Genomic DNA, 23944 nt, shown 5'->3' with positions numbered 1-23944 from the left:
CCTCCAGCTCTGTAGCATTTCACCCCCAACACGATGGACACCAGCAGATACGGAGACGCTGCCATTAAACTACTGAGCAGACTGAACGCTGAAAGTGGAGCTCCTGAAGTCGACACACCTGAAAACACACATCAGCTGAATTTAAAAGACACTAGAGTTAAAGGCTCATAAGCAACACTAATGCATAAAGGAATTAGGTAGAGTGACTTGCAGGGTGATGCAGACACAACCATCTACCTCTTAATGTTGATAAAATGAAAGGGGATGGTTAGTTATTTTAGGAAGAACCACAGCAACCATTAATGGTGTAACTGTGGTTATGATCAAATGCTTAAGGATCCTTAGTATATACACCACTGATGACCTCACTTCAACCATAAACACCACTTTCTTAGGTGAGACAGCCCAGCAGTGGCCTAAACAGCTATGGCACTGTCCGCTATGGGAACTGTACAGTCTTAGTCTGCATGATGCTATTTTGTATACAGAGGAAGTTTTCAGCAAAGCACAGCCATCAGCACTCCCTTCACACAATCTGTCCAACTTCCTGTTGTCTGGCAAAACAGAGCCCAGAGATCTTTTCCATGACTACCAGGCTTCATCTGCACTAATCGGACTAACCCGGATTTACAAAGTGTTTAAAGATTTAAGGAACTAAAATAATATTAATGATCTTTATAGGTGACTCATGCAGGACATCCCAGAGATGCTTAAAAAAACAGTCCAAGTCCAAGAAGATCAGCCACAAGTCACTGATCACCAAATCAAAGTGAACATGAAGAGGGATGATCATGTGACTGTGTCTGCACTTTCCAGCTGAACCTTTAGTGCATTTGTCTCCTCCCACTTTCACTAAATTATACAAAAAAAAAAACACAAATCTATTTTTACACTTTCTCCGTATTGTGTTTTAAGTATGTTGATGTTCACGTCGTTTTAAGCTGTTTTCTAAGCTGTTAGAAAATTCACTGCTGTGCTTTCAAACACATTACTCTCACAGAGCTCAGCTGCAAGGGCACTGGTAACCAAAGTCCGTCCAGCAGATAAGCAACTTTTGCACACAGTGCATCAGAGTCTCAGCGCGGCTAATAGGAGAGCAGTGGGTACGTCTGGTGGGAAGGCTAGTTTCATCTCTTTCTGAAGAAGAGCTGCAAAAAACAGCCTGAAAACCTTTAGAGACTGTAACCTGTTTCACTCACCAGTAACATTTACCCAGAGTGCATCACTGTACTGAGTGTAGTAGACTGGGTTTCATCTCCCTGCTCTGCACCAGTACTGACCTCCATCAGAGAAACTAACTGATCTGATAGTGTAGGAGTGTGTTTCAGTTGTGGTCTCATTCTCAGGGGTCTGTGTGTGTTTGGACCAGTAAAACCTCCATCCAGCAGACTGGTTCAGCTTACAGTACAGAGTCACTGGGTTTCTTCTCAGTGCAGCTCCTTTAAAGCTGCATGTGAGTTCAGGTTTAGGTGTTTCTGCAGTTGGAGATGAAGAACACAGTTCAGACCATGAAGTATCAGAGTTCACACACAGCTCTCAGAGTCTTCACCAAAGTAATCACTCACCTTTAACAGAGAGATACACTCTGTTACTCTCCTGAGATGATGTGGGTCTGTAATCTCTCTCTCCTTTACACCAGTACTGATCCTGATCTGCTACTGAACTGATGATAAAGATGTTTAGCTGCGACTGAGAAACTGCAGTTCTACTGCTGACTTTATACCACTGATATCTCCAGTTACTGTAAGACTGTATCTCACACTTCAGAGTGACTGACTCTCCAGTGAACACAGTGCTGTCTGGCTCTACAGTCAGTGTAGCTCTGGGTAAAGCTGTGAGAAGAGTTATTTAGAAACACTATAACTTTAATATGAACTCATTACAGTGACATGATGCTAAATATTGTGTGAGAATAAGAATAACACACTCACCAGATACAGTCAGTGTAACAGCATCACTGATCTCTGATCTCTGAGAGTCACTCCTCCTCTGTCCTCTGCAGGTGTATTTACCACTGTCAGACTCTCTAACACTGACTGAGAATTGCTTTTTCTCATCAGAGGAATAAACTGAATTCTCTCCATCATCTTTATACCAGCTGTATCTCCACTGAGTGTCTGTGAGTCCTTTTATGTCACATGTGAAAATTACTGTCTCTCCACTAAATATCTGTCCAGTAGGAGCCAGAATCAGTAAGGCTCTTGGTCTCTCTGTACAATTACATCACACACATACACACACACACACACACACACACACATACACACACATACACACACACACATGCACACTACTGATAATCACTGAAACACACTCTGCTCTGATCATCTGAGATCAATTTAATGAAAGATAGACACATGGACAAAATTGTTGGTACCCCTTGGTTAATGAAAGAAAAATTCTTCAATGAAAGATTCTATGAAAATAAACAAATAAAATTTTGATATTGATTTTGAACCATGCTTCAACAGCATTATTAATAAACCCATTAACCCATTGTTCGCTAAATTAGCATCACTGGTGTCTACAATCTTGTAATCAGTCAGTGGGCCGATATATAGGGCTACTGGTAGTCACTGTGCTGTTTGGTGACATGGTGTGTACCACACTCAACATGGACCAGAGGAAGCGAAGGAAAGAGTTGTCTCAGGAGATTGGAAAGAAAATTATAGACAAACATGTTAAAGGTACAGGTTATATATATATATATATATATATATATATATATATATATATATAAGCCCAGAAAAACTTCTAAAGAGATTAAAGGTGAACTTCAAGCTCAAGGAACATCAGTGTCAGGCTCTGTTTTGTGCTGGGGTTGCTTTGCTGCATCTGGCACAGGGTGTCTTGAATCTGCGCAGGGTACAATGACCTCTCAAGACAGTGTCAGAAAGCTTGGTCTCAGTTGCAGGTCATGGGTCTTGCAACAGAATAATGAATCAAAACACAGCTAAAAATGCAAGAATGGCTAAGAGGAAAACATTGGACTATTCTGAAGTGGCCTTCTATGAGCCCTGACCTAAATCCTATTGAGCATCTTTGGAAGGAGCTGAAACATGCCATCTGGAAAAAGCACCCTTCAAACCTGAGACAATTGGAGCAGTTTGCTCATGAGGAGTGGGCAAAAATACCTGCTGAGTGGTGCAGAAGTCTCATTTACAGTTACAGGAATCGTTTGATTGTAGTGATTGCCTCAAAAGCTTGTGCAACATCATACCATCATTTTTGTCCAGGCCTGTTTCATGAGTTTATTTTTTAAAATAATTCTGTTGAAGCATGGTTGAAAAACAATGTCTGACTTTCATTGGTTAATTTTCATAGCATTTTTATTTATTATTACTTTTGTCAGATTCAAGTTATTTCTGTGACCATTGTGTTTTTCTTTCATTAACCGAGGGGTACCAACAATTTTGTCCATGTCCATTGTGTATTTTTTATTCATTCATAACACGTTATAAGAGTAACATCAGACATGTACCTATCACTGTGAGAATCACATTAGCAGAACATCCTGAGTGTCCTTCTACATATTTATAATAACAGCAACATCTGTAGTTTAAGCTCTGGTGTGTTTTGATGTTTGGTATGATGTAATCATGTTTATCAAAGGAGTTAAGATGGATGTTGTTGCGGTACCAGACGTATGTCCAGTGAGTTAATATCTGTCCTGGAATAACACATGTGAGTGTGACGGTCTCTCCACTGAATATCTGTAGTCCATGAGGCTGCACACTCAGATATGGATAATACTGCGCTGTAAAAATCAGACAGTAAACACATATCTGTGACTGTACAGAACTCAGACTCTTCACACCATTATATAAACACAACTTTCAGCTCCAATACAAATCAAACATGCACACATAGTGTTAACCCTTTACTTTATATACATCACCTTCAGCACGCTCAGCTCCAAAGAGTGAAATCAGCACTGAAAAAGGGAAGAGGAACAGAGAACATGATGTTACCACTGAAATTCCTCCTGTCTTCAGAAATGCAGGAGAGACACACACTTCAGGAACAGTGAAAATAAAAAGATAATTTAAGAGAAACTTTTTTCACACTTCATGTAAGAAATGTAAGAAAATGTTGAAGGCAGTTCTAGTCACACCATTAGGGTTTTCCAGACACAGCTGATCTATTAATATAGGAAACTGAAACTGAATTGATCTCATTTCCGTATCATGGTAGCAGGGCTCTGGGACAGCAGACAAATAGCACATCAGTTATTAAACACCTCACTGTCCTACAAAAAGCCTCTGTCCCACAAAATGTGGATCTCGCAGTTGTTTTTTTTTTTTTTTTCATTGTATCAAAATGCCAGTTTTCAACAGAAATGCTCCAAATAAACTTGTATTAAAATCTATTAAATCACATCGACTTTCATTGAAAGTCACATTGACTTTTCCTTCTCCTGTAAAGTTGATACATTTTAATAGAGTTTTTTTTTTGAGTGACAATATACTGAGCTACACAGTTGTGTAACTCACACACTCAAAGATGCAAATGTTAGTGGACACCCCTTCTAATGAATGCACTTAGCTCCTTTAAGCTGCACCCATGGCTGACACATATGTGCAGATGCAGACACATCACATCTAGTCCCTGAAGAGAAGTATTGCCATAAGAATAGTGGCAGATAAATTCTCTGAAGCATATAAACATGAGCCTATTGGCACCATGCCAAATGTAAGGCGTAGGCTTGGGGGGTATAAAGCCCCCCAGCATTGAGCTGCGGATCAGTAGAACCTTGTTCTCTGGTATGATGGTTGATCCAATGCTTTTGAGATGAGTTAGGGAGTTGCGGGTGAGGTGGGGTGGTGATCGTCCAACATCCTGACCCCACTAATACTCTTGTCACTGAATGCAATCAAATCCTCAGAAATTCTCCAAAATGTAATAGAAGGCCTTTCCTAGACAGTTGAAACAGTTACTTCAATGAATGCAGGATAAACACTCTTTAATACTTAGTAATTAATAATTAGTAAGACCATGAAAAAGAGAATGTATAAATACACTATGTAAACTTCAAAGCCAGTATATTTAGTAGCTAAATGAAGAAAGGCTAAGTCTCTGGTGCAGAATAGGTAGGACAAACACTAGTGTAAGGACAATAGACAGAACATAGCAGACGGTACAAAGACAATGAATACAATGAATACAAAAATATACAATGTGCAAATGTGTGCATGAAGGCTGGGTGATTTAGGTCAGACTAAGTTTCCACACTGACAGTAAATAGAACAAAGATTTGGAGATTGAATTGATGTGCTGTTCATGTAAATGAAGAGTAAAACAGGGAGTTCAGGAGAGCATACTGAGGTGGACCAGTCTGGTTTTGTAAACAGCATCTCGTACGTAAACAGGGTGCAGAGTGCAGGAATAGGTAGGCAGCTAGCGTCCAGGTAGCGAGAGCATATGAATAATAAAGTTCTAAACCTTATCAAACAGACCAGAAACTGTTAGACACACAGTTAGATACACCAAAACATCACTTCCAACACTCAGACTGTGTATTAACCCCTTCATACAGCAGCACTCACTGTAATGAAGACATACAGAGAAGATTTACTCACAGAGGATTACAGAGAGTGGACTGAACTCCATACTGTCCCAGGACTGACTGACTGACTGAGCAATGCTAAATCAACACTTCCTGAGAGACAGAGAGAGACAGAGAGAGAGAGAGCGAGAAAGGTGGGAAAAAAAATGAGCTACAGGCCTGGCAAAACCAATGAAAGGTCATGTAGCTCATGGCCTCACTAAACACTGACTATAACTCTGGCAATCAGATTAGACAAAAAGCTTCACTTGATTAAAATGCGAGATACAGGCTGATAATTTCTTGGCTATTTGAAGTAAATGTGAACATTTCAGCTCAGCTTTTTAGTTTTTCTGAGAAGAACACACATGAGAACAGCTAAAGAGGAGCACAGCACACTCGCAGCACAGAAGAGGAGGGAACAGCTGCAGAAGAAAGTGCTGCACTCATCAGAGAAGTAAAGACTCTCTCTGAATCATTAAAGGGGTTCAGCTTATCAGCTGGAGGGTAATTCAGGTGTGCTGCTGGAAGGTTGCTAGTTCAAGCCCAAGGGCCGGCAAGAAAAGTGAAGAGTGAAGAAAACTGACCATGGTCAAAAAGAAACTCTCCTTTAAAGGTCAGTTACTACCCTTAGCATGACCCCCTGTCCTTTGTTCACAGGTAAACCACAGGAATGAATTAGAATAGAAACCAAACCACAAGCACACACTCACCTCTGCTCTCACCTCCTTCCTCTACTGCTGGGTGTGCAGGAGGGACTGATAATAATCTGCTGCTGTTTCCTGACACATTGCTTTTTAGTTATGATGGAAATAAATAAACAATAATTGCAATAATGATGTGTTGATCTGATGTATTTGTGAGTTTTAGTAGATGAGCATGTGACACTATTCCTGGCACTCAGTAGTACTGCAGGTTAAACACTATGTGCTGGAGTCATTTAGGCCCAAATGGCATGATCACTTCAGACTCACTGCAACATTGTGGAAATACTCTCTCTCTCACTCTCTGACTCACACTCTCTCTCTCTCTCATACACACACACACACACAAAACTACATTACAATATCACCACGTTTTTCTGCATGTGTGTATGTGTGTGTAAGGGGATCATGAGCTGATTTACACTGAAGTTTTAATTAAAGACATTAATAAACAACTCTACTATACTTTGTTGTACATCTTTATACAGGAAAACACATTATAATGACAAAAACTGTAAAGCATGTACATTGCTTTGGCCTTTATCATGCACTACTGTTAAATATTAGGGCATTAGACAAAGACATTAGACAATAGAAAACAAGGATTATATAAAACATGTAAAAAGAAATTATGAAGATCCTCATATCGAATATATGGTTCTGTAGACGGTATTATATTAAACTTATAAAACACACACATATCTGTATCTGCTTATCAAAACAGTCCGACTTTTGATGCTTTGTATGATGAATTATACTGTGATATTTAAAGTAATTATATTTCCATATTTCTCATACAGTTTGTTTTTGTGTTCCAGTTAAAAAAATATGCTGTCCAGAAATATGACCTGCAAAAAGGTAAAAAAGACATTATAATTTTTCTCTAATTGAAATACTAATCACAAGCTGTCACTGAGATATTTATTATTGAATAAGATCATCTCATTTTTAAATGTTCTGATTAAAATTCAAGGTCTTCAGAGTCAGAAAAGCAGCCTGCCACTGTCTGTATGCTCTCTACTCTCTGTAGTACTGTGTTCAGTGTTGGGTTGGTCACACAGTGCTAGTGTTTGAATGGAAGTGTATTTTGCCCACTCAGTAACTCCTGTTGAACTTTGGCGTAGTGGACCAGTGCATGACTGATGATTTGCATGTCATTCAAAACTTACATAAAATCTCCTAATCATCAGCTGGATCCACATAAGGATGTAATTCTCCTGTTCCATCACTACACCCCCTACCAACTGAACTCTCTGCTGCTGGAAGACCAACAGACCTCCAGCTGTGAGTTGATGTTGAGTTAGGTCAGTTTCAGAGATTTAAAGCTGAAAGCACTGATCTTACCTCTGTGTTCTGTGAGTAGACAGTGTCAGTATTCACTCCAACCTTCTCTGTAAGAAGAGCCCGAAATTCAGAATTAGCTTCCAGGGAGATCCACAAGTTTTTTTATATATAGTGATTAAATTTATATATAGTGATAAAAATGTTAGAATAATAGAGGACAGGAAAATTGGACTGAATATTAATGTGGTTGCAGACGTGTGACGAGAATTATGCTATAAATAGAGCTGTAAAAAATTCAGAGACTAAGAAATGTCAAAGCACATATACGTAGCATCAAACCTGCCTTACCAATCATAGAATTGATCAAATTTAAAAAATATGAATCAATGTAATGAATGTTGATATAAATATATTACACTGTATTTATAATTAAAAAGCTTATTTGCAAAATTCTTGAAATATTTATTAAAAGCTGAAATACATTTTGGCCAATAGTTTATACATTTGAACAAAATACTTAAAGAAATATACATTTATGAAATCACAATTCATATCATAGAAATCTATCGTTAAAACATTATCACAAAATGAAACATTATTATTAAACATTATTAGAAACTCGATTGCATTATAATTTTCTTTCCTTTTGCTCCACCTTGATTTTTCTTGGGTTTCTTACATGGGACATGACAAAAATCATGGGACACAATAACTAGTTCCTGTCCCATGACTTTTGGCATGTCGTTGTGTAGAGGGTAAGTATAAGAGTACCTGTGGCTTTGTCTGTCTGGTGTTTGGAGTACATGGTTTCAGTCTGCGACGACTCTACCATAATTTCTTTCCCTAATTTGGGAAAAACACTGAAGTCTGTAAAAATGCATGTTTGGTATCTTGCTCACTGTTAGCATCATAGCTCTACTGAATGTTGGTGTAATTGACATTGCCTGAAATATTAAAGAATTATGAATACTCAGTCAGGATGTACCTCTGGTCTTGTCTTTTTTCTTGCTGATGATTGAGTATGTGACATCACTGGATGTATCTGCAGCTTCATCTGATACAGAATACAGTGTGTTAGTCAGTGCAGGATATTAGTTTAACAGTGATTGAAGCTATTGTGCTATCCTTACTTGGTTGTTAAGCCATATCATATATATATATATATATATATATATATATATATATATATATATATATATATATGCATGTCCTACAAAAAGTTGTTAATAATGATGTCAAAATGTTAATATATACAATTAAATGATTGAAGACTTTGTGTTTAAGAAGAATTTGTGGAAAATCTGAGTCTCTCATTTCTCTCACCAGGGGGAGACAGATATTCTGTCAACACAGCAATAAATGAAGTGTTAAATAGTGTAATGCTCAATGCCTTACACATGCTGTGATTATACTGGATGAGCTGAATGGGTTTTCAGACCTTTGTTAGTTTTGTAGAACCACCGCAGAATCAGCACAATGATAAAAACCAGGGTCAAACTCACTCCCACACACACTCCAACCAAACTGAGAGAAGATTCAGCAGCTGAACCTGTAGAAACTGAAAAAATAAACATGCATTTACACTGAAGCATCATCTTCATGTTAAAATTCATCCAATTCATTGTGGAGTTAATGGAGCTTTCTCACCTCTGACTGAGACCCAGCTCTGTGGAGATTCTCCTCCCTCTGGGAGTTTACAGTGGTAGAGACCTTCATCTGACTTTGAGACAGTATGGATGGCCATCTCTCCTGTAGTCTGGTTCTGGAGGAATGATCCATCTTTATAGAAATCAGCTGTGAGGTTTGAGGGTTTTGTGTGGTGATATAAACAGTGTAGAGTCAGAGAATCCCCCTCAGTCACAGGATGGACAGGACTGTCCAGAATTACAGCACCATCTGCAACAGAGAAACTATGCACTGAATTTAACCAAAATACACAGATAAAGATTATAATACACAAATAATCATATTAGTTAATCATAATGAACAGAACTTATCAAATGAACAGTTTTCTCTGTTTTAGACATTCCATATCCTGTGAGCAAGCACTGCCTCCCCTACAGCAACAAACCATTCCTGAGTGTATTATGCTGGTTTAATTTTAAAGCTCACAGTTGACCCGTGTTGCACATTTCGGACTGCAGTGTGTAAGTGTTGCACATTTCTGGCTGCAGTGTGTAAGTGTTGCACATTTCGGACTGCAGTGTTTAGGTGCTGCACATTTCGGACTGCAGTGTGTAAGTGCTGCACATTTCGGACTGCAGTGTGTAAGTGCTGCACAATTCTGACTGCAGTGTTTAGGTGCTGCACATTTCGGACTGCAGTGTTATTTTTTCATCATTAGATGTAGAGGTTATCTGAGATGCATACTATTAATAATATAAAAAATAATAACAGTAATTATTTTATTTTTGCTGGTGTGATGATTAAATACAAGTAGCCCATAATTGCTGAAGTAAGACTATTCAAATTAAATCACCATATAATTCAAACGTTTCATCTTTAATACAGCGAGACTTCATGGGTCACAGAGATGGGACTGGCCCATATCCATGATCCATAATGTAAACCGATGCCCTATGTCTGGTCCCTGTGGAGCACTACCAATTAGAATTAGACTCTCTGGAGCACATAAACATGAACCTATTGAAACCTATTTGCACAACGCCAGGCATGGGCTAGAGTGATATTTAATCACCCAGCAATGAGCTGTAGAGCAGTGGAACTATCCTCTCTGAAATTGTGTTCCACACTGAATGCTGATTACAATCCAATCCTCACAGCAATGCTCCATAATCTAGCTGGTGTCCCAATACATTTGTCTATATTGTGTATATTCTTGACTGTGCTTTATTCAGATTGTGATTAATTTTCCACCAATAAGCAGATGTAGCTGAAAGATGTGTAATTCTTCATTGAGTTTAATGTTTTTAAAAATCCTGATTTTAAATGTAATGCTAATTTTCATAGCTGAAAGAAGACAGTGACTTCCAATAGGAGGAGAAAGAAAGAACTAAGGGGAGCTAAGGGGTGCAGCACTGGATATTGTGTATTAAATCTGTGCACAGCATTGTAAATCAGATTACGCTTTAATATGAGGGGGGAGGGGGGCTGCTCTTTTTTCAGTTTATTGCAACAGCCCCTCAAAATAACACCCCTGACCGTCAGCACTGGGGGTAATACACACTGCATGTAGACTCACTGTGCACTGTGATGTTGATGGGGTTGCTGCTCCCTCCAGATTCAGACTCACACCAGTACACTCCAGTGTGGGATGAGGAGAGGGAGCTGATGTTGCATGTAGATCCTGTAACTGATCCCCAGCCTGATACACAATCTGACACGCTCTCACTGTGTGTGTATCGTCTCACTCTCCATCCAGTAGAGTTACTCTGTCCCTCACAGCTCAGTGAGAGAGAGTCATTAGTAAAGTGTTGAGATCTGCTGGGACTGATGATCAGAGATGCTGGAGGAGACGTAGCTGAAAGATGCAGAGAAGACACAGGTTGTTGTGTGTGCAGTTCTACACAACTAAAACTGGTCACTGATGGGAAATGTTTGTTATATGTAAAAATGGTGTGTCCATATTTCCTCACCAGTGATCCATAGAGGCTGTGGATTGCTGTACTGTGTGTGATGGGCTGGTTCTCCTCTCTCTGCTCTGCACATATACACTCCTGTGTGATGAAGAGCAGCAGGGCTGAGTGTGTAGGGGCCTCCAGATCCTCTGCTGCTGTCTGAGAGGAACTCATTATTATCTCTGTACCAGCTGAATGTCCAGCCTGTAGAGGAGCCTCTGACCTCACAGCTTAGAGTCACTGAGTCTCCTTCAGTCAGCCAGCTCTGTGGAGACACACTCAGCACTGCCTGGGCTTCAGCTGTTACACAGGAAGGACAGTGTTAATTAACTTACACTAAATCACAACCTTGTCTAATGGAGTGATTTACAGAAGAGACTCACCAGATACAGTCAGTGTAACAGCATCACTGATCTCTGATTTCTGAGAGTCACTCCTCCTCTGTCCTCTGCAGGTGTATTTACCACTGTCAGACTCTCTAACACTGACTGAGTATTGCTTTTTTTCATCAGAGGAATAAACTGAATTTTCTCTATCATCTTTACACCAGCTGTATCTCCACTGAGTGTCTCCTCCTTCCTGTATGTCACATCTAAGTGTGACAGTCTCTCCACTGAACACCTGATTATCAGGCTTTATGGATACTGTAGCTTTAGGATTTTCTGCCAAAGCACAGCATTAACAAATAAACAAATGTGAAAACTTCATTTAAATGATATTAAAACAATACAAGATATCAATAGCTGTATACTGTTTTACTCACCTATTACATTTACCCAGAGTGCATCACAGTACTGAGTGTAGTAGACTGGGTTTCCTCTTCCAGCTCTGCACCAGTACTGACCTCCATCAGAGACACTAACTGATCTGATGGTGTAGGAGTGTGTTTCAGTGGTGGTCTCACTCTCAGGGGTCTGTGTGTGTTTGGACCAGTAAAACCTCCATCCAGCAGACTGGTCCAGTTCACAGTACAGAGTCACTGGGTTTCCTATCAGTGCAGCTCCTTTAAAGCTAGATGTGAGTTCAGGTTTAGGTGTTTCTGCTGTTGGAGATGAAGAACACAGTTCAGACCATGAAGTGTCAGAGTTCACACACTGCTCTCAGAGTCTTCACCAAAGTAATCACTCACATTTAACAGAGAGATCCACTCTGTTACTCTCCTGTGATGATGTGGGTCTGTTAGCTCTCTCTCCTCTACACCAGTACTGACCCTGATCTGCTGCTGAACTGATGAAGGTGAAGGTGTTTAGCTGAGACTGAGAGACTGCAGTTCTACTGCTGCCTTTATACCACTGATATCTCCAGTCACTGTAAAACTGTATCTCACACTTCAGAGTGACTGACTCTCCAGTGAACACAGTACTGTCTGGCTCTACAGTCAGTGTAGCTCTGGGTAAAGCTGTGGGATTATGAAGAGGAGGACTTTAGTGTAAGAACCTGCAGTGTAAGAACAGATCTGTCTGAAAATACAGTGGATGAATTATTAATAAACAGGGATGATTTCAGTGAACTCACCTGTAACAGAGAGTGTAACAGAGTTACTGTACTGTGACGAATTTGGTCGGATGTGTCGTTCTCCTCTACACGAGTACTGATCTCCATTAACCACAGCATCTCCTCTGATGGTGAGAGTGTCTCTGTTTAACTTGTAATACACAGACTGAGACACTGCAGACCATCCATGCTGATTATTCTGCTTCTTCCACTGATATGTCCATCCATCCAGAGTGTCAATCTCACACCTCAGAGTGACTGACTCTCCTGTGAACACAGTACTGTCTGGTTCTACAGTCAGTGTAGCTCTGGGTAAAGCTGAGGTAAGAGATGTAGGACAGATTATTTCCAATAATTTAGAGCCAGTATGACTTGAATTGCTTGAATGAAAATAAATGTCCAAACATAAATAAAACACACCCACCAGATACAGTCAGTGTAACAGCATCACTGATCTCTGATCTCTGAGAGTCACTCCTCCTCTGTCCTCTGCAGGTGTATTTACCACTGTCAGACTCTCTAACACTGACTGAGTGCTTTTCCCAATCAGAGGAATAAACTGGATTCTCTCCATCATCTTTATACCAGCTGTATCTCCACTGAGTGTCTGTGAGTCCTTTTATGTCACATGTGAGAGTTACTGTCTCTCCACTAAATATCTGTCCAGTAGGAGCCAGAATCAGTGTAGCTCCTGGCCTCTCTGTACCATTACATCACACACACACACACACACACACACTGCTCTGATCATTAGAGAACAATTTAATAAAATCGATTTGAATTTGAATTCGTTCATAACACATGTTATTATAGAGTAACATCAGACATGTACCTATCACTGTGAGAATCACATCATCAGAACATCCAGAGTGTCTGCCGGAATATTTATAATACCAGCAACATCTGTAGTTTAAGCTCTGGTGTGTTTTGATGTTTGGTATGATGTAATCGTGTTTATCAGAGGAGTTAAGATGGATGTTGTTGCTGTACCAGTGGTATCTCCAGTCAGTTACTATCTGTCCTGGTAAGACACATGTAAGTGTGACGGTCTCTCCACTGAATATCTGTGGTCCATGAGGCTGCACACTCAGATATGGATAATTCTGTGCTGTAAAAATCAGACAGTAAATACACATCTGTGACTGTACAGAACTCAGACTCTTCACACCATTATATAAACACAACTTTCAGCTCCAATACAAATAAAACATGCACACACAGTGTTAACCCTTTACTATATATACATCACCTTCAGCACGCTCAGCTCCAAAGAGTGAAATCAGCACTGAAAAGGGAAGAGGAACAGAGAACATGATGTTATCACTGCAATTCCTCCCATCTTCAAAAATGCAGGAGAGACACACACTTCAGGAACAGTGATAATAACAGCAGAATTAGGAGAAACTTTTTCACTCTATTAGATTCATTTTTTGAGTGATTGTAAAACTGATTCTCTGCAGAGCTGAACTGTGTTCATCTGTATTTAAAGTGTGAGCTGATTCTCATCCAGCTTTATCTGCTGATCTGAGGCTGATTTATTTCATTTCCACATCATGATAGCGGTCCTCTGCAGATAAACAATGCTACCCAGTTTTATAGCTCATCAGAGCTACAGCTCAGTTATCAATAACACCTTATAACTAAAGCCTGTTCAGACACAGTCATTTATATATCTACTGATTTCACACAGAATAAATGATAGTTAATGAGTTTCTTTAATCAGAAGAAGATATAATAGCTTTTATAGAACCCAAATGTGGAGCAGCAGATATCAGCACTGAATTGTGTAACCATCCAACCAGTGGAGAACCATAAAGCTTCTGCTTCACCATTAAAACACAAGCCATCGTCTCATAGTACACACTCATCTACACCAGTCCAGCCCATTAAACACACTCATCTACTCCAGTTCAACCTATTAAACACCCGTCTATACCAGTTCAACCTATTAAACACCCATCTATACCAGTTCAGCCTTTTAAACACACTCATCTACACCAGTCCAGTCTATTAAACATACTCATCTACTCCAGTCCAGCCCATTAAACACACCCATATACACCAGTTCAATCTATTAAACACATCCATCTACATCAGTTCAACCAATGAACACACTCTATACCAGTTCAACCTATTTAACACACTAATATAACAGATATGATTTTTTTACACTCAGATTAAATATTAATGACTTTCAACAACAACATAAACTCTGCTGAAGACATACAGAGAAGATTTACTCACAGAGGATTACAGAGAGTGGACTGAACTCCATACTGACCCAGTACTGACTGACTGACTGACTGACTAACTGAGAGAGAAATGAAAGTGGTGAAGAATCAACAATTTCTGTGTTCTTACAGTCAGAGGACACACGAGAGAAAGAGAGAGAGAGAGAGAGAGAGAGAGAGAGAGAGAGAGATACTGCACAGTCCAGCTTCTTCCTATTTTCAGGGAAAGTTCACAGGGGATTCAAAACATACTCACTCACTCACTCTCACTCACTCTGTCACTCTCTGTCTCTCTCTCTCTCTCTTACACACACACTTACAGAACATTTCTAAAAGAATTTCACTGAACACAAAACTGCAAACTCAGAGAGGAAGATCATTTTTACAGGAAGAAGAAACTAGAAAGGAGAAGTTAACAGAAACTCATCAGAGCTTTATCTGTCTGAGAGTCTCTTAGACCCCGTCCTCAAACAGACACACACACACAGTAAGAACAGTGTTCAGTGTGTGGACGAGCAAAACTTAGCAAATATCTGACAACACGATTCTAACTTAAACACGATTGTTTACGACTGGCTTCACTTCTTTATTACACCGGTACCGAAAGTACTGGGCTTCGATTTGGACGTCCTCTTCTTTCTGACCCTATGGTAGATCTTTTCCTGCTTTTAGGTCTTAAAAATGAGTTAATCCTGCTCTGCTCGTCTAGCCAACATCTGGCATTAGGCTTTATGCAAATAGGTACATGTTTATCTGCTGGTCTTGTCTAGTCTTCTCTACATTTGCACATCTGTGTCAGCAGGGACAGCACAAACATTAGGACATACAGTGTATGTGTTCTTCTAAAGGATGAAGTTTATCTTCAGCTATGATGAGAAATCAGAACCACAGTGTGTTCTTCTCAGTGTTCATCAGTTCATGAAGCAGCAGGAGAAGCTGTAGTTATGATTCAGTTCATAAAGATGACTCAAATACTGCTAATCAACAGCAGCTCTGCTGAGTCTGGTTGTGTTGTATGGCTAGGAACACTTTAATAGGGTTTAATAGGGATACTCTTAACGAGTATCAGGACTAGAACTGTACTATAGTCAAATGAATAGACTTGAGGTCATCCTAAACCACGGATACTGACCCTGGGTATTTGACCATGGAGTCTTCAGGATCTGTGCATATCAACAGAGCTTCATATGATACTATAATGTCCTATAATGATCTTATTAAGCTACATGAACTGACTCTTCATTACTGCTTTCAAAAGCAAAATGTGGTCTGTCCATCTCTACTTTAACACCTCCTCTTCCTCCCTCACAGCTGAACACACATGACTAAACAAGAATAGAAGTCAAACCACAAGCACACACTCACGTCTGCTCTCAGACCTCTAATGTCCTCACTGCTGGCTGTGCATGAGGGACTAATAATAATGTGCTGTTAATCACAGCTGTTGTTGTCATTGGGACAAATAGATCATTAAGTAAATAATGTAATAATAAATAATAATACATAAATAATGTGTTGATCTGATGTATTGGTGGGTTTTAGTAGATGAGTGTGTGAACACTAGTTTGATGCTGCAGTTACTCCTGATCTTCCTCTACTGGCACTCAGTGGTACTGCATGTTAACAATATGAGTTCAGTGATTACTTCAGACTGACTGCAGAATTTAGGAGAGTGGCTCTGAATCAGTGTTTCAAATTCCAAATGTTAGTGAGTTTAGGTTCTCACCAATTAGCAAAGACTCCCTTATCACACAGTGTTAGTGTTAGTGTGAGGGGTGGGATGGTGAAGACTAGCTGGTCTTCCTCAGAGTCATTTGAAGAGAGTCAAACATACCTTTTCAAACTGAGGCTAGCACAACGTTACTGGACAGCTGAACACGCTTGGAGAGCACTGATAGTTCTGTTACATCATCTAAGACGCTCTCACTGACTAGCATCCTACTGAGTGGCCATGAACGGCTGTGGCATTACAAAAGATTGAACTGCCGATCTCCTAAAGACGGAACCAGCACTTAGACAGCTGCACCAGGATTCTGAGGATCCTGAATGTGACCAAAGAACCAAAACATCTCTGATTTTTTATAATGAACTTTATTGTCTGATTAAATATTTTACAATAATGAATGAGACTAATTCAATATGTATATTTTAAATGTTATAAAACACACAAATACACACTGATGGGCACAGGGATATATTTAGAGAGCAAGGTTGGATGGAAACACTGTGTATTTATTCTTCTTAAATATACAGTAATATCAAATATTTGTAGACAGTCTTAATCCAATGTGTAGATAATCTTTATGTAACCCAAATAATACAATAACAAAGCAGTATTAAAAAATATTTCATTTATATTTCTCATAATATTTCATATTTCTATTTTTAAATAAATTTCAACAAAATGAATAAAAATATATATGAAATATTTGTTAATTATTTAATGTAAAGTTAAAACCTGATTCAGCATCTAAACCTCATGAGATTCTTCCTCTTCTTTATCCTCATACTGACTCTGATCTTCACCAGTCTGAGTTCTGCTCTGAGCTGGAAGAGAAATCAACACTGATTAAAATCTTACATCTTAAATCTTGTATAGGACAGCTAGAATGGATTTAAGTTTCATATTTCACAAACATGATGAGAGATTTTCAGACACAGAACTGTGTAAAAATAAGGAGTTCTGCTGAGAGTTGTTGGTCAGAGACTCTCAGTAAGTTACAGCTCCATCCTTCTAATTCTGCTGTTGAAGAGACTAATCCTGATCCTTGTGCACTTCTACTGAAAGCCAAAACACAGTCTAGAAGATCAGGGTGTGTTTAATGATGTGTAATCTACAGTCTTACTGAAAGAGCTCTCACCTCCAGCTCTGCAGCATTTCACCCCCAACACGATGGACACCAGCAGATATGGAGAAGCTGCCATTAAACTACTGAGCAGACTGAACGCTGAGAGTGGAGCTCCTGAAGTCGACACACCTGAAAACACACATCAGCTGAATTTAAAAGACAAAGACAAAGAGTTTCTTACGGTTTCCTCTTGACCTGAGTAGCACTACTGTTCAGTAGAAGCTCCATCCTCTACATATTATTCCAGCCTCCTCTAGCTCCTCTTCTTCAGATAAGAAACTTTAATCACCTCAATAATAGAGTTTAAAGACATTACTGTGAGAAATCCTCTCTCACTCCTCCTCAACACTACACTGTCTAATACACACCCACTGTTAACTGACTTCAACACTGCATGTTGATTAGATCTGATTATCTCACCTCTGACTGAGATCCAGCTCTGTGGAGATTCTCCTCCCTCTGGGAGTTTACAGTGGTAGAGACCTTCATCTGACTTTGAGACAGTACGGATGGTCATCTCTCCTGTAGTCTGGGTCAGGGGGAGTAATCCATCTTTATAGAAATCAGCTGTGAGGTTTGAGGGTTTTGTGTGGTGATATAAACAGTGTAGAGTCAGAGAATCTCCTTCAGTCACAGGATGGTAAGGACTGTCCAGAATCACAGCACCATCTGCAACAGAGAAATGATACCCTGTTTTTCAGAGAATCATTTAAAATACAGAAATATTCATAGTAGTTAAAACTATATTTTGCTAGGTTTATATTAAAGCTCCCAGCTCAGACACATTTCTGACTGAATGTACGTTTCTGTACATCTACTGGATGTATCAATCCTTAAACCTTCTCTAAGATGCAGAGTGACACACTTTAATTAATCACATTAAATCATGTCTAAAAAGGGATATAAGGTCATGTAACCTCTTTTGAAACAAATTGGAGCACAGAATAATTTCAGTTAAGAATTAAAATATATTGCCATGCTCCTTTTAGGTGCTTTTTTTAGGTGCCCATAGAGGGAGCTAAAAGCTTTTTGTCTCTCACTGCAGTTCGATGTTGGACACTGGATAATTATGCTGTTTCCTACTGGAAACCTATATCTATAGATCTAAGTCTATATCAACAATTCTGAGGACTAAAATGTAAGATTTCTTTAGTTTGTGCCAAACAGACTGAAATCCACAGATTCACGCTAGATTCACTGAGTTGTAGAGAAATTAAGCTCTTGACTTCATTGCCAAAGTCTAAGAAATCTAAAGTAGCTTATCACTTAATTTCTGTATTATTAAAACTCTCACTGAGACTCACTGTGCACTGTGATGTTGATGGGGTTGCTGCCCCCTCCAGATTCAGACTCACACCAGTACACTCCAGTGTGGGATGAGGAGAGGGAGCTGATGTTGCATGTAGATCCTGTAACTGATCCCTGGCCTGATACACAATCTGACACCCTCTCACTGTGTGTGTATCGTCTCACTCTCCATCCAGTAGAGTTACTCTGTCCCTCACAGCTCAGTGAGAGAGAGTCATTAGTAAAGTGTTGAGATCTGCTGGGAATGATGATCAGAGATGCTGGAGGAGATGCAGCTGAAAGATGCAGAGAAGACACAGGTTTTTTACTGTGGAGTAAAAATTATTGCTCACTGATTTGTAAGGACATGTTTCTGTATTTGCTCACCAGTGATCCATAGAGGCTGTGGATTACTATACTGTGTGTGATAGGCTGAATCTCCTCTCTCTGCTCTGCACATATAAACTCCTGTGTGATGAAGAGCAGCAGGGCTGAGTGTGTAGGAGCCTCCAGATCCTCTGCTGATCTCTGAGAGGAGCTCATCATGATCTCTGTACCAGCTGAATGTCCAGCCTGTAGAGGAGCCTCTGACCTCACAGCTTAGAGTCACTGAGTCTCCTTCAGTCAGCCAGCTCTGTGGAGACACACTCAGCACTACCTGGGCTTCAGCTGTTACACAGGAAGGACAGTGTTAATTAACTTACACTAAATCACAACCTTGTCTAATGGAGTGATTTACAGAAGAGACTCACCAGATACAGTCAGTGTAACAGCATTACTGATCTCTGATCTCTGAGAGTCACTCCTCCTCTGTCCTCTGCAGGTGTATTTACCACTGTCAGACTCTTCAACACTGACTGAGTATTGTTTTTTCTCATTAGAGGAATAAACTGAATTATCTCCATCATCTTTATACCAGCTGTATCTCCACTGAGTGTCTGTGAGTCTTTTTATGTCACATGTGAAAGTTACTGTCTCTCCACTAAATATCTGTCCAGTAGGAGCCAGAATCAGTGAAGCTCTTGGTCTCTCTGTACAAATACATCACACACATCACAGACAAACACTCAAACACACTCACTGAGATCGGTTTAATGAAAGATATTTACTATTCTTTCATAACAACACTTTCATTATATAAGTAACATCAGACGTACCTATCACTGTGAGAATCACATCAGCAGAACATCCAGAGTGTCCTTCTGCATATTTATAATAACAGCAACATCTGTAGTTTAAGCTCTGGTGTGTTTTTATGTCTGTTATGGTGTAATAATTTTCATCAGATGAGTGATTTTTGGTGTCACCACTGTACCAGACGTATGTCCATTCAGTTACTGTCTTTCCTGGATAGAAACATGTGAGTGTGACGGTCTGTCCACTGAATATCTGAGGCAAATTAGGATGCACACTCAGATATGGATAATACTGCTCTGTAAAAAATCAGACAGTAAACACACATCTGTTACTGTACAGAACTCAGACTCTTCACACCATTATATAAACACTTTCAGCTCCAATACAAATAAAACATGCACACACAGTGTTAACCCTTTACTATATGTACATCACCTTCAGCACGCTCAGCTCCAAAGAGTGAAATCAGCACTGAAAAGGGAAGAGGAACAGAGAACATGATGATACCACTGAAATCCCTCCTCTGAAAAGAAATATAGTATATATAAATATAGTAAGAAATTGTTTTAAACCACAAATCATTTCAAGACACGACTGATCTATTCATAGATGTGTGTTCAAAGGATGAGCTGATCCACATCAACTGATCTCATGATCACTATGAGGTAACTATGATCTCTATTCCACATTTCTTCTAAATAGGACTGGCCTGGTACAGCAAACCAACAGCATCGAGTGTTATAGCACATACTGTACTCAGTATGGGAGAGTGTTTGAATAGCAGTTTTTTAGAATCTGTTTCTACTGATGCATTTTGTCTGCCTGTCAAAACATGGCAATAAATGTTGTGCCTCTTTAGATATTGTGATCAAATATTTGTATCGTATTGCCCACCCCTACTTGAAACAAAATCTTTTCACACTGACTTTTATTGAAATATAAGGATTTTTCCTTTTCCAGAAAATTTGCCATTTTGGAGAAGTTTCTTTTTGTTACAGTGACAATATAAAGATTCTACACAGTGGTGTAGATCCCCAGACAGACAAAGATATAATAGCCTAATAAGCATTCAAATATGGAGCAGCAGCTATTAGAGAATTGTTTAGCTTTTAGAGAATGCACAACAATCCAAACAGTGGAAGACACACTTATCTACTCCAACCCAGACCACTGAAACGGATATTCACAGGAGCATGTCTAGACAATGCAAATACCCAGGGCTCATTCTGTAAAGAGATGCTGGCCTAGAAATACTCACACAATCCAATCAGATCTTCTGTTAAGGCACTTTGTTGTTTGAGTAAATTTCTTTTTTTAATTTTATATATATATATATATATATATATATATATATATATATATATATATATATATATATATATATATATATACCTGAAGAACAATCAGGTGCAGCTCTTTTTCAGAAACGCTGAAATTTGAGCTGAATTGTTCAAATCTACTTCAAAATAGCCCAGAAAATATTGGCCCATCCATTTCACATTTTTTAATCAGCTGATGCTTTTTGCCTGATCTGTTTAGCATTAGATACATTTTACACAAGCTGGTTCCAAATATGTAAAATATTGTAATATATATATATATATATATATATATATACCTGACGAACAATCAGTGAGCTTATATCTCATAAAATGAAATCCATGAAATGAATAGAAATGAATACCTATTCCCAAAAGATAGTATCTGCTGACTATAGGAGCTGCTTTTAGAAGCTGCTGTCTTTATATGCCATATGCCAGTATATTTAGCTGCCAAACCACAGCTTAGATAGACTGAAGTTAACTTTTGGGTCTTAGTCTTCTATTGTTTAATAAATCGGGTTAATTGTGGCAAATTGTGGGTTTTGCTACTAATTTTGAAAAAACAACAGGGGTAACTAGGCTATTGGCTCTTGGAACTGGTTTACTGGAAAAAATATATCATTCCCAGGGCCTAATACTCCCACTGTTCATAACTGACTCTCTTGATAGACTCAGGTTCGATAGATCAGGACACAGTTATCCAAACACACACCACCACTTCCAACACTCAGACTAAATATTAACCACTTCATACAGCAGCACTTACTCTAATGAAGACAGAGAGAGAAGATTTACTCACAGAGGATTACAGAGAGTGGACTGAGCTCCATACTGTCCCAGTAATGGCAGACCGACTGACTGACTGACTGACTGACTGACACACTGTGTTATACAGTCATCACTTCCTGAGAGAAAGAGATAGAGGGAGTGAGAGAAAGAGAGGTGGTGAAATATATTCTGTCTACATCATGGCAGCCATGTGGATTCATGTCTGTCAATGTTCCGTGAGGTCATGAGCTACAGTTGAGGCAAAAATAAAAAAAAGCAGACAGGAAAAAAATGTACATGGACATATTTGGAACCAGCTTGTGTGAAATGTAGCTAATGGTAATCAGATCAGGCAAAAAGCTCCAGCTGATTAAAAGATGTGATATGGGCCAATATTGTCTGGGCTATTTTAAAGTAGATTTGAACAATTCAGCTCAAATTTCAGCGTTCCTGAAAGAGCTGCACTTATCAGAGAAGATGCGACTCCTATGCTAAATATCTTGTCATAAACAGATCGATAATGATACTAACTCAACAAGCTGAAGCTAAAGCTGAAGCGTGAAGTCTTATTGTCTTTACATTCACGTCAAAACCTTTCCTTCGAAGGTCCGTTTCTGCCCCTTACAGGATCTTCAATGTCATACCCTCTTCATCTCCTCCCTCGCCCCCCTTCACGGTTAAAGCCACAGAGATGATTTAGAATAGGAAACAAACCATAAGCACACACTCACCTCCACTCTCAGGCCTGTTCTCACTGCAGGATGTGCATAAGGCACACTGCTTTTCATTCATGAGGCGAGTAAATAAACGATAATAACCTATTGTGGCAATAATGTAGTTTTGGACAGGGCAGTTATATTCTATATATTCTAATGAAAAAAGAACATAACTGATATGAATAAAATGCTAAACCTGATCAAACAGAACAAAAACTCCGGTGTTACCCTCAGATAACACATGCAGTTACCCAAACACACATCACCACATCACTTCCAACAGACTAAGCTAACACACACTATTGAAGATGTATAGAGAAGATTTACTTACAGAGGATTACAGAGAGTGGACTGAACTCCATACTGTCCCAGTAATGACTGACTGACTGACTGACTGAGCAAAGCACTGCATTAAATCAACACTTCCTGATAGAAAGAGAGTGTGTGTGTCTGTGTGTGTGTGTCTGTGTGTGTGTGTGTGTGTGTGTGTGTGTGTGTGTGTGTGTGTGTGAATGAGAGAGAGAGAGGGGGGGGTGGTAAAACATGATGGTAGCCATGTGGATTAATATCTTCCAATGTTCAATCTCCTTCACGGTTAAACCCATGGAGATGACTAGGATAGGAAACAAACCACAAGCACACCCTGATCTTTGCTCTCAGGCCTGTTCTCACTGCTGAGTGAGGGGCTGATAATCCGCTGTTGTTTCCTGACACACTGCTTTTCAGTGTTGATTTGATGTATTATTGTGTTTTAGTAGATGGGGGTGTGACACTATTACTGATCTTTCTGTGCTGAAATGCTTCTACTGGCACAACATATTTCTGGGAAATGTTTGATTTTATGACAAATGCACATCTTCCCTAATTGGTCACTCACTTTTATGGCTTTTTATTATTCTGTGTAGAGAAAAGAGAGGGTTTGTAAACTGAGGTGACACAAATTACACAAGATTGTCATTGTGTGAAGTGGCTGAAACTTCCTGCTACAGCTTTCCATTTCTAGGAGTTTAACTTTTTCAGGCTTCACTT

The 23944-nt window shown here is 39.3% G+C and overlaps 2 protein-coding genes across 2 annotated transcripts in view; both read right to left on the bottom strand.

The window, feature by feature from the left end:
* The window catches only part of LOC140562312 (basement membrane-specific heparan sulfate proteoglycan core protein-like), a 6131-nt gene extending 777 nt beyond the window's left edge, over positions 1-5354 (bottom strand). Inside the window, exons 1-7 of the mRNA XM_072687844.1 lie at positions 5322-5354; positions 3899-4055; positions 3459-3757; positions 1932-2208; positions 1566-1832; positions 1281-1475; positions 2-124 (exon numbers count right to left, since the gene is read on the bottom strand). Of these exons, the coding sequence (XP_072543945.1) occupies positions 2-124; positions 1281-1475; positions 1566-1832; positions 1932-2208; positions 3459-3757; positions 3899-4055; positions 5322-5354 (1351 nt within the window). The remainder of the gene's footprint in view (position 1; positions 125-1280; positions 1476-1565; positions 1833-1931; positions 2209-3458; positions 3758-3898; positions 4056-5321) is intronic.
* A 682-nt stretch (positions 5355-6036) lies between these two features.
* Positions 6037-22297, bottom strand: LOC140562311 (basement membrane-specific heparan sulfate proteoglycan core protein-like). The gene is made up of 25 exons (XM_072687843.1): positions 22231-22297; positions 20545-20580; positions 20130-20405; positions 19725-20003; positions 19360-19641; positions 18990-19268; positions 18106-18354; positions 17698-17814; positions 17313-17383; positions 14850-14985; positions 13855-13890; positions 13438-13713; positions 13030-13305; positions 12627-12923; positions 12241-12510; positions 11875-12153; positions 11495-11773; positions 11130-11411; positions 10736-11014; positions 9181-9429; positions 8972-9091; positions 8519-8587; positions 8305-8376; positions 7594-7640; positions 6037-7097 (listed from the first exon to the last, which is right to left on the bottom strand). The coding sequence occupies exons 1-25, from the start codon at positions 22259-22261 to the stop codon at positions 7068-7070; spliced, it is 4617 nt and encodes a 1538-aa protein (XP_072543944.1). The 5' UTR covers positions 22262-22297; the 3' UTR covers positions 6037-7067.
* Between the last annotated feature and the right edge of the window lie 1647 nt (positions 22298-23944).

Source organism: Salminus brasiliensis, chromosome 9 (assembly GCF_030463535.1).
Source record: "Salminus brasiliensis chromosome 9, fSalBra1.hap2, whole genome shotgun sequence".
NCBI classification, from domain to species: Eukaryota; Metazoa; Chordata; class Actinopteri; order Characiformes; family Bryconidae; genus Salminus; species Salminus brasiliensis.
The sequence above is the reverse complement of the archived record's forward strand: the minus strand, read 5'-3'. Positions and strand labels throughout refer to the sequence as shown.

Coding starts and splice junctions, on each gene's coding strand:
- LOC140562311 (XM_072687843.1), bottom strand. CDS start 22,261: ATGGAGCTCAGTCCACTCTCTGTAATCCTCT. Junction 19,642..19,724: donor TGTTACACTGACTGTATCTG/GTGAGTCTCTTC, acceptor CCTGTGTAACAG/CTGAAGCCCAGGTAGTGCTG. Junction 12,511..12,626: donor TGTTACACTCTCTGTTACAG/GTGAGTTCACTG, acceptor ATAATCCCACAG/CTTTACCCAGAGCTACACTG.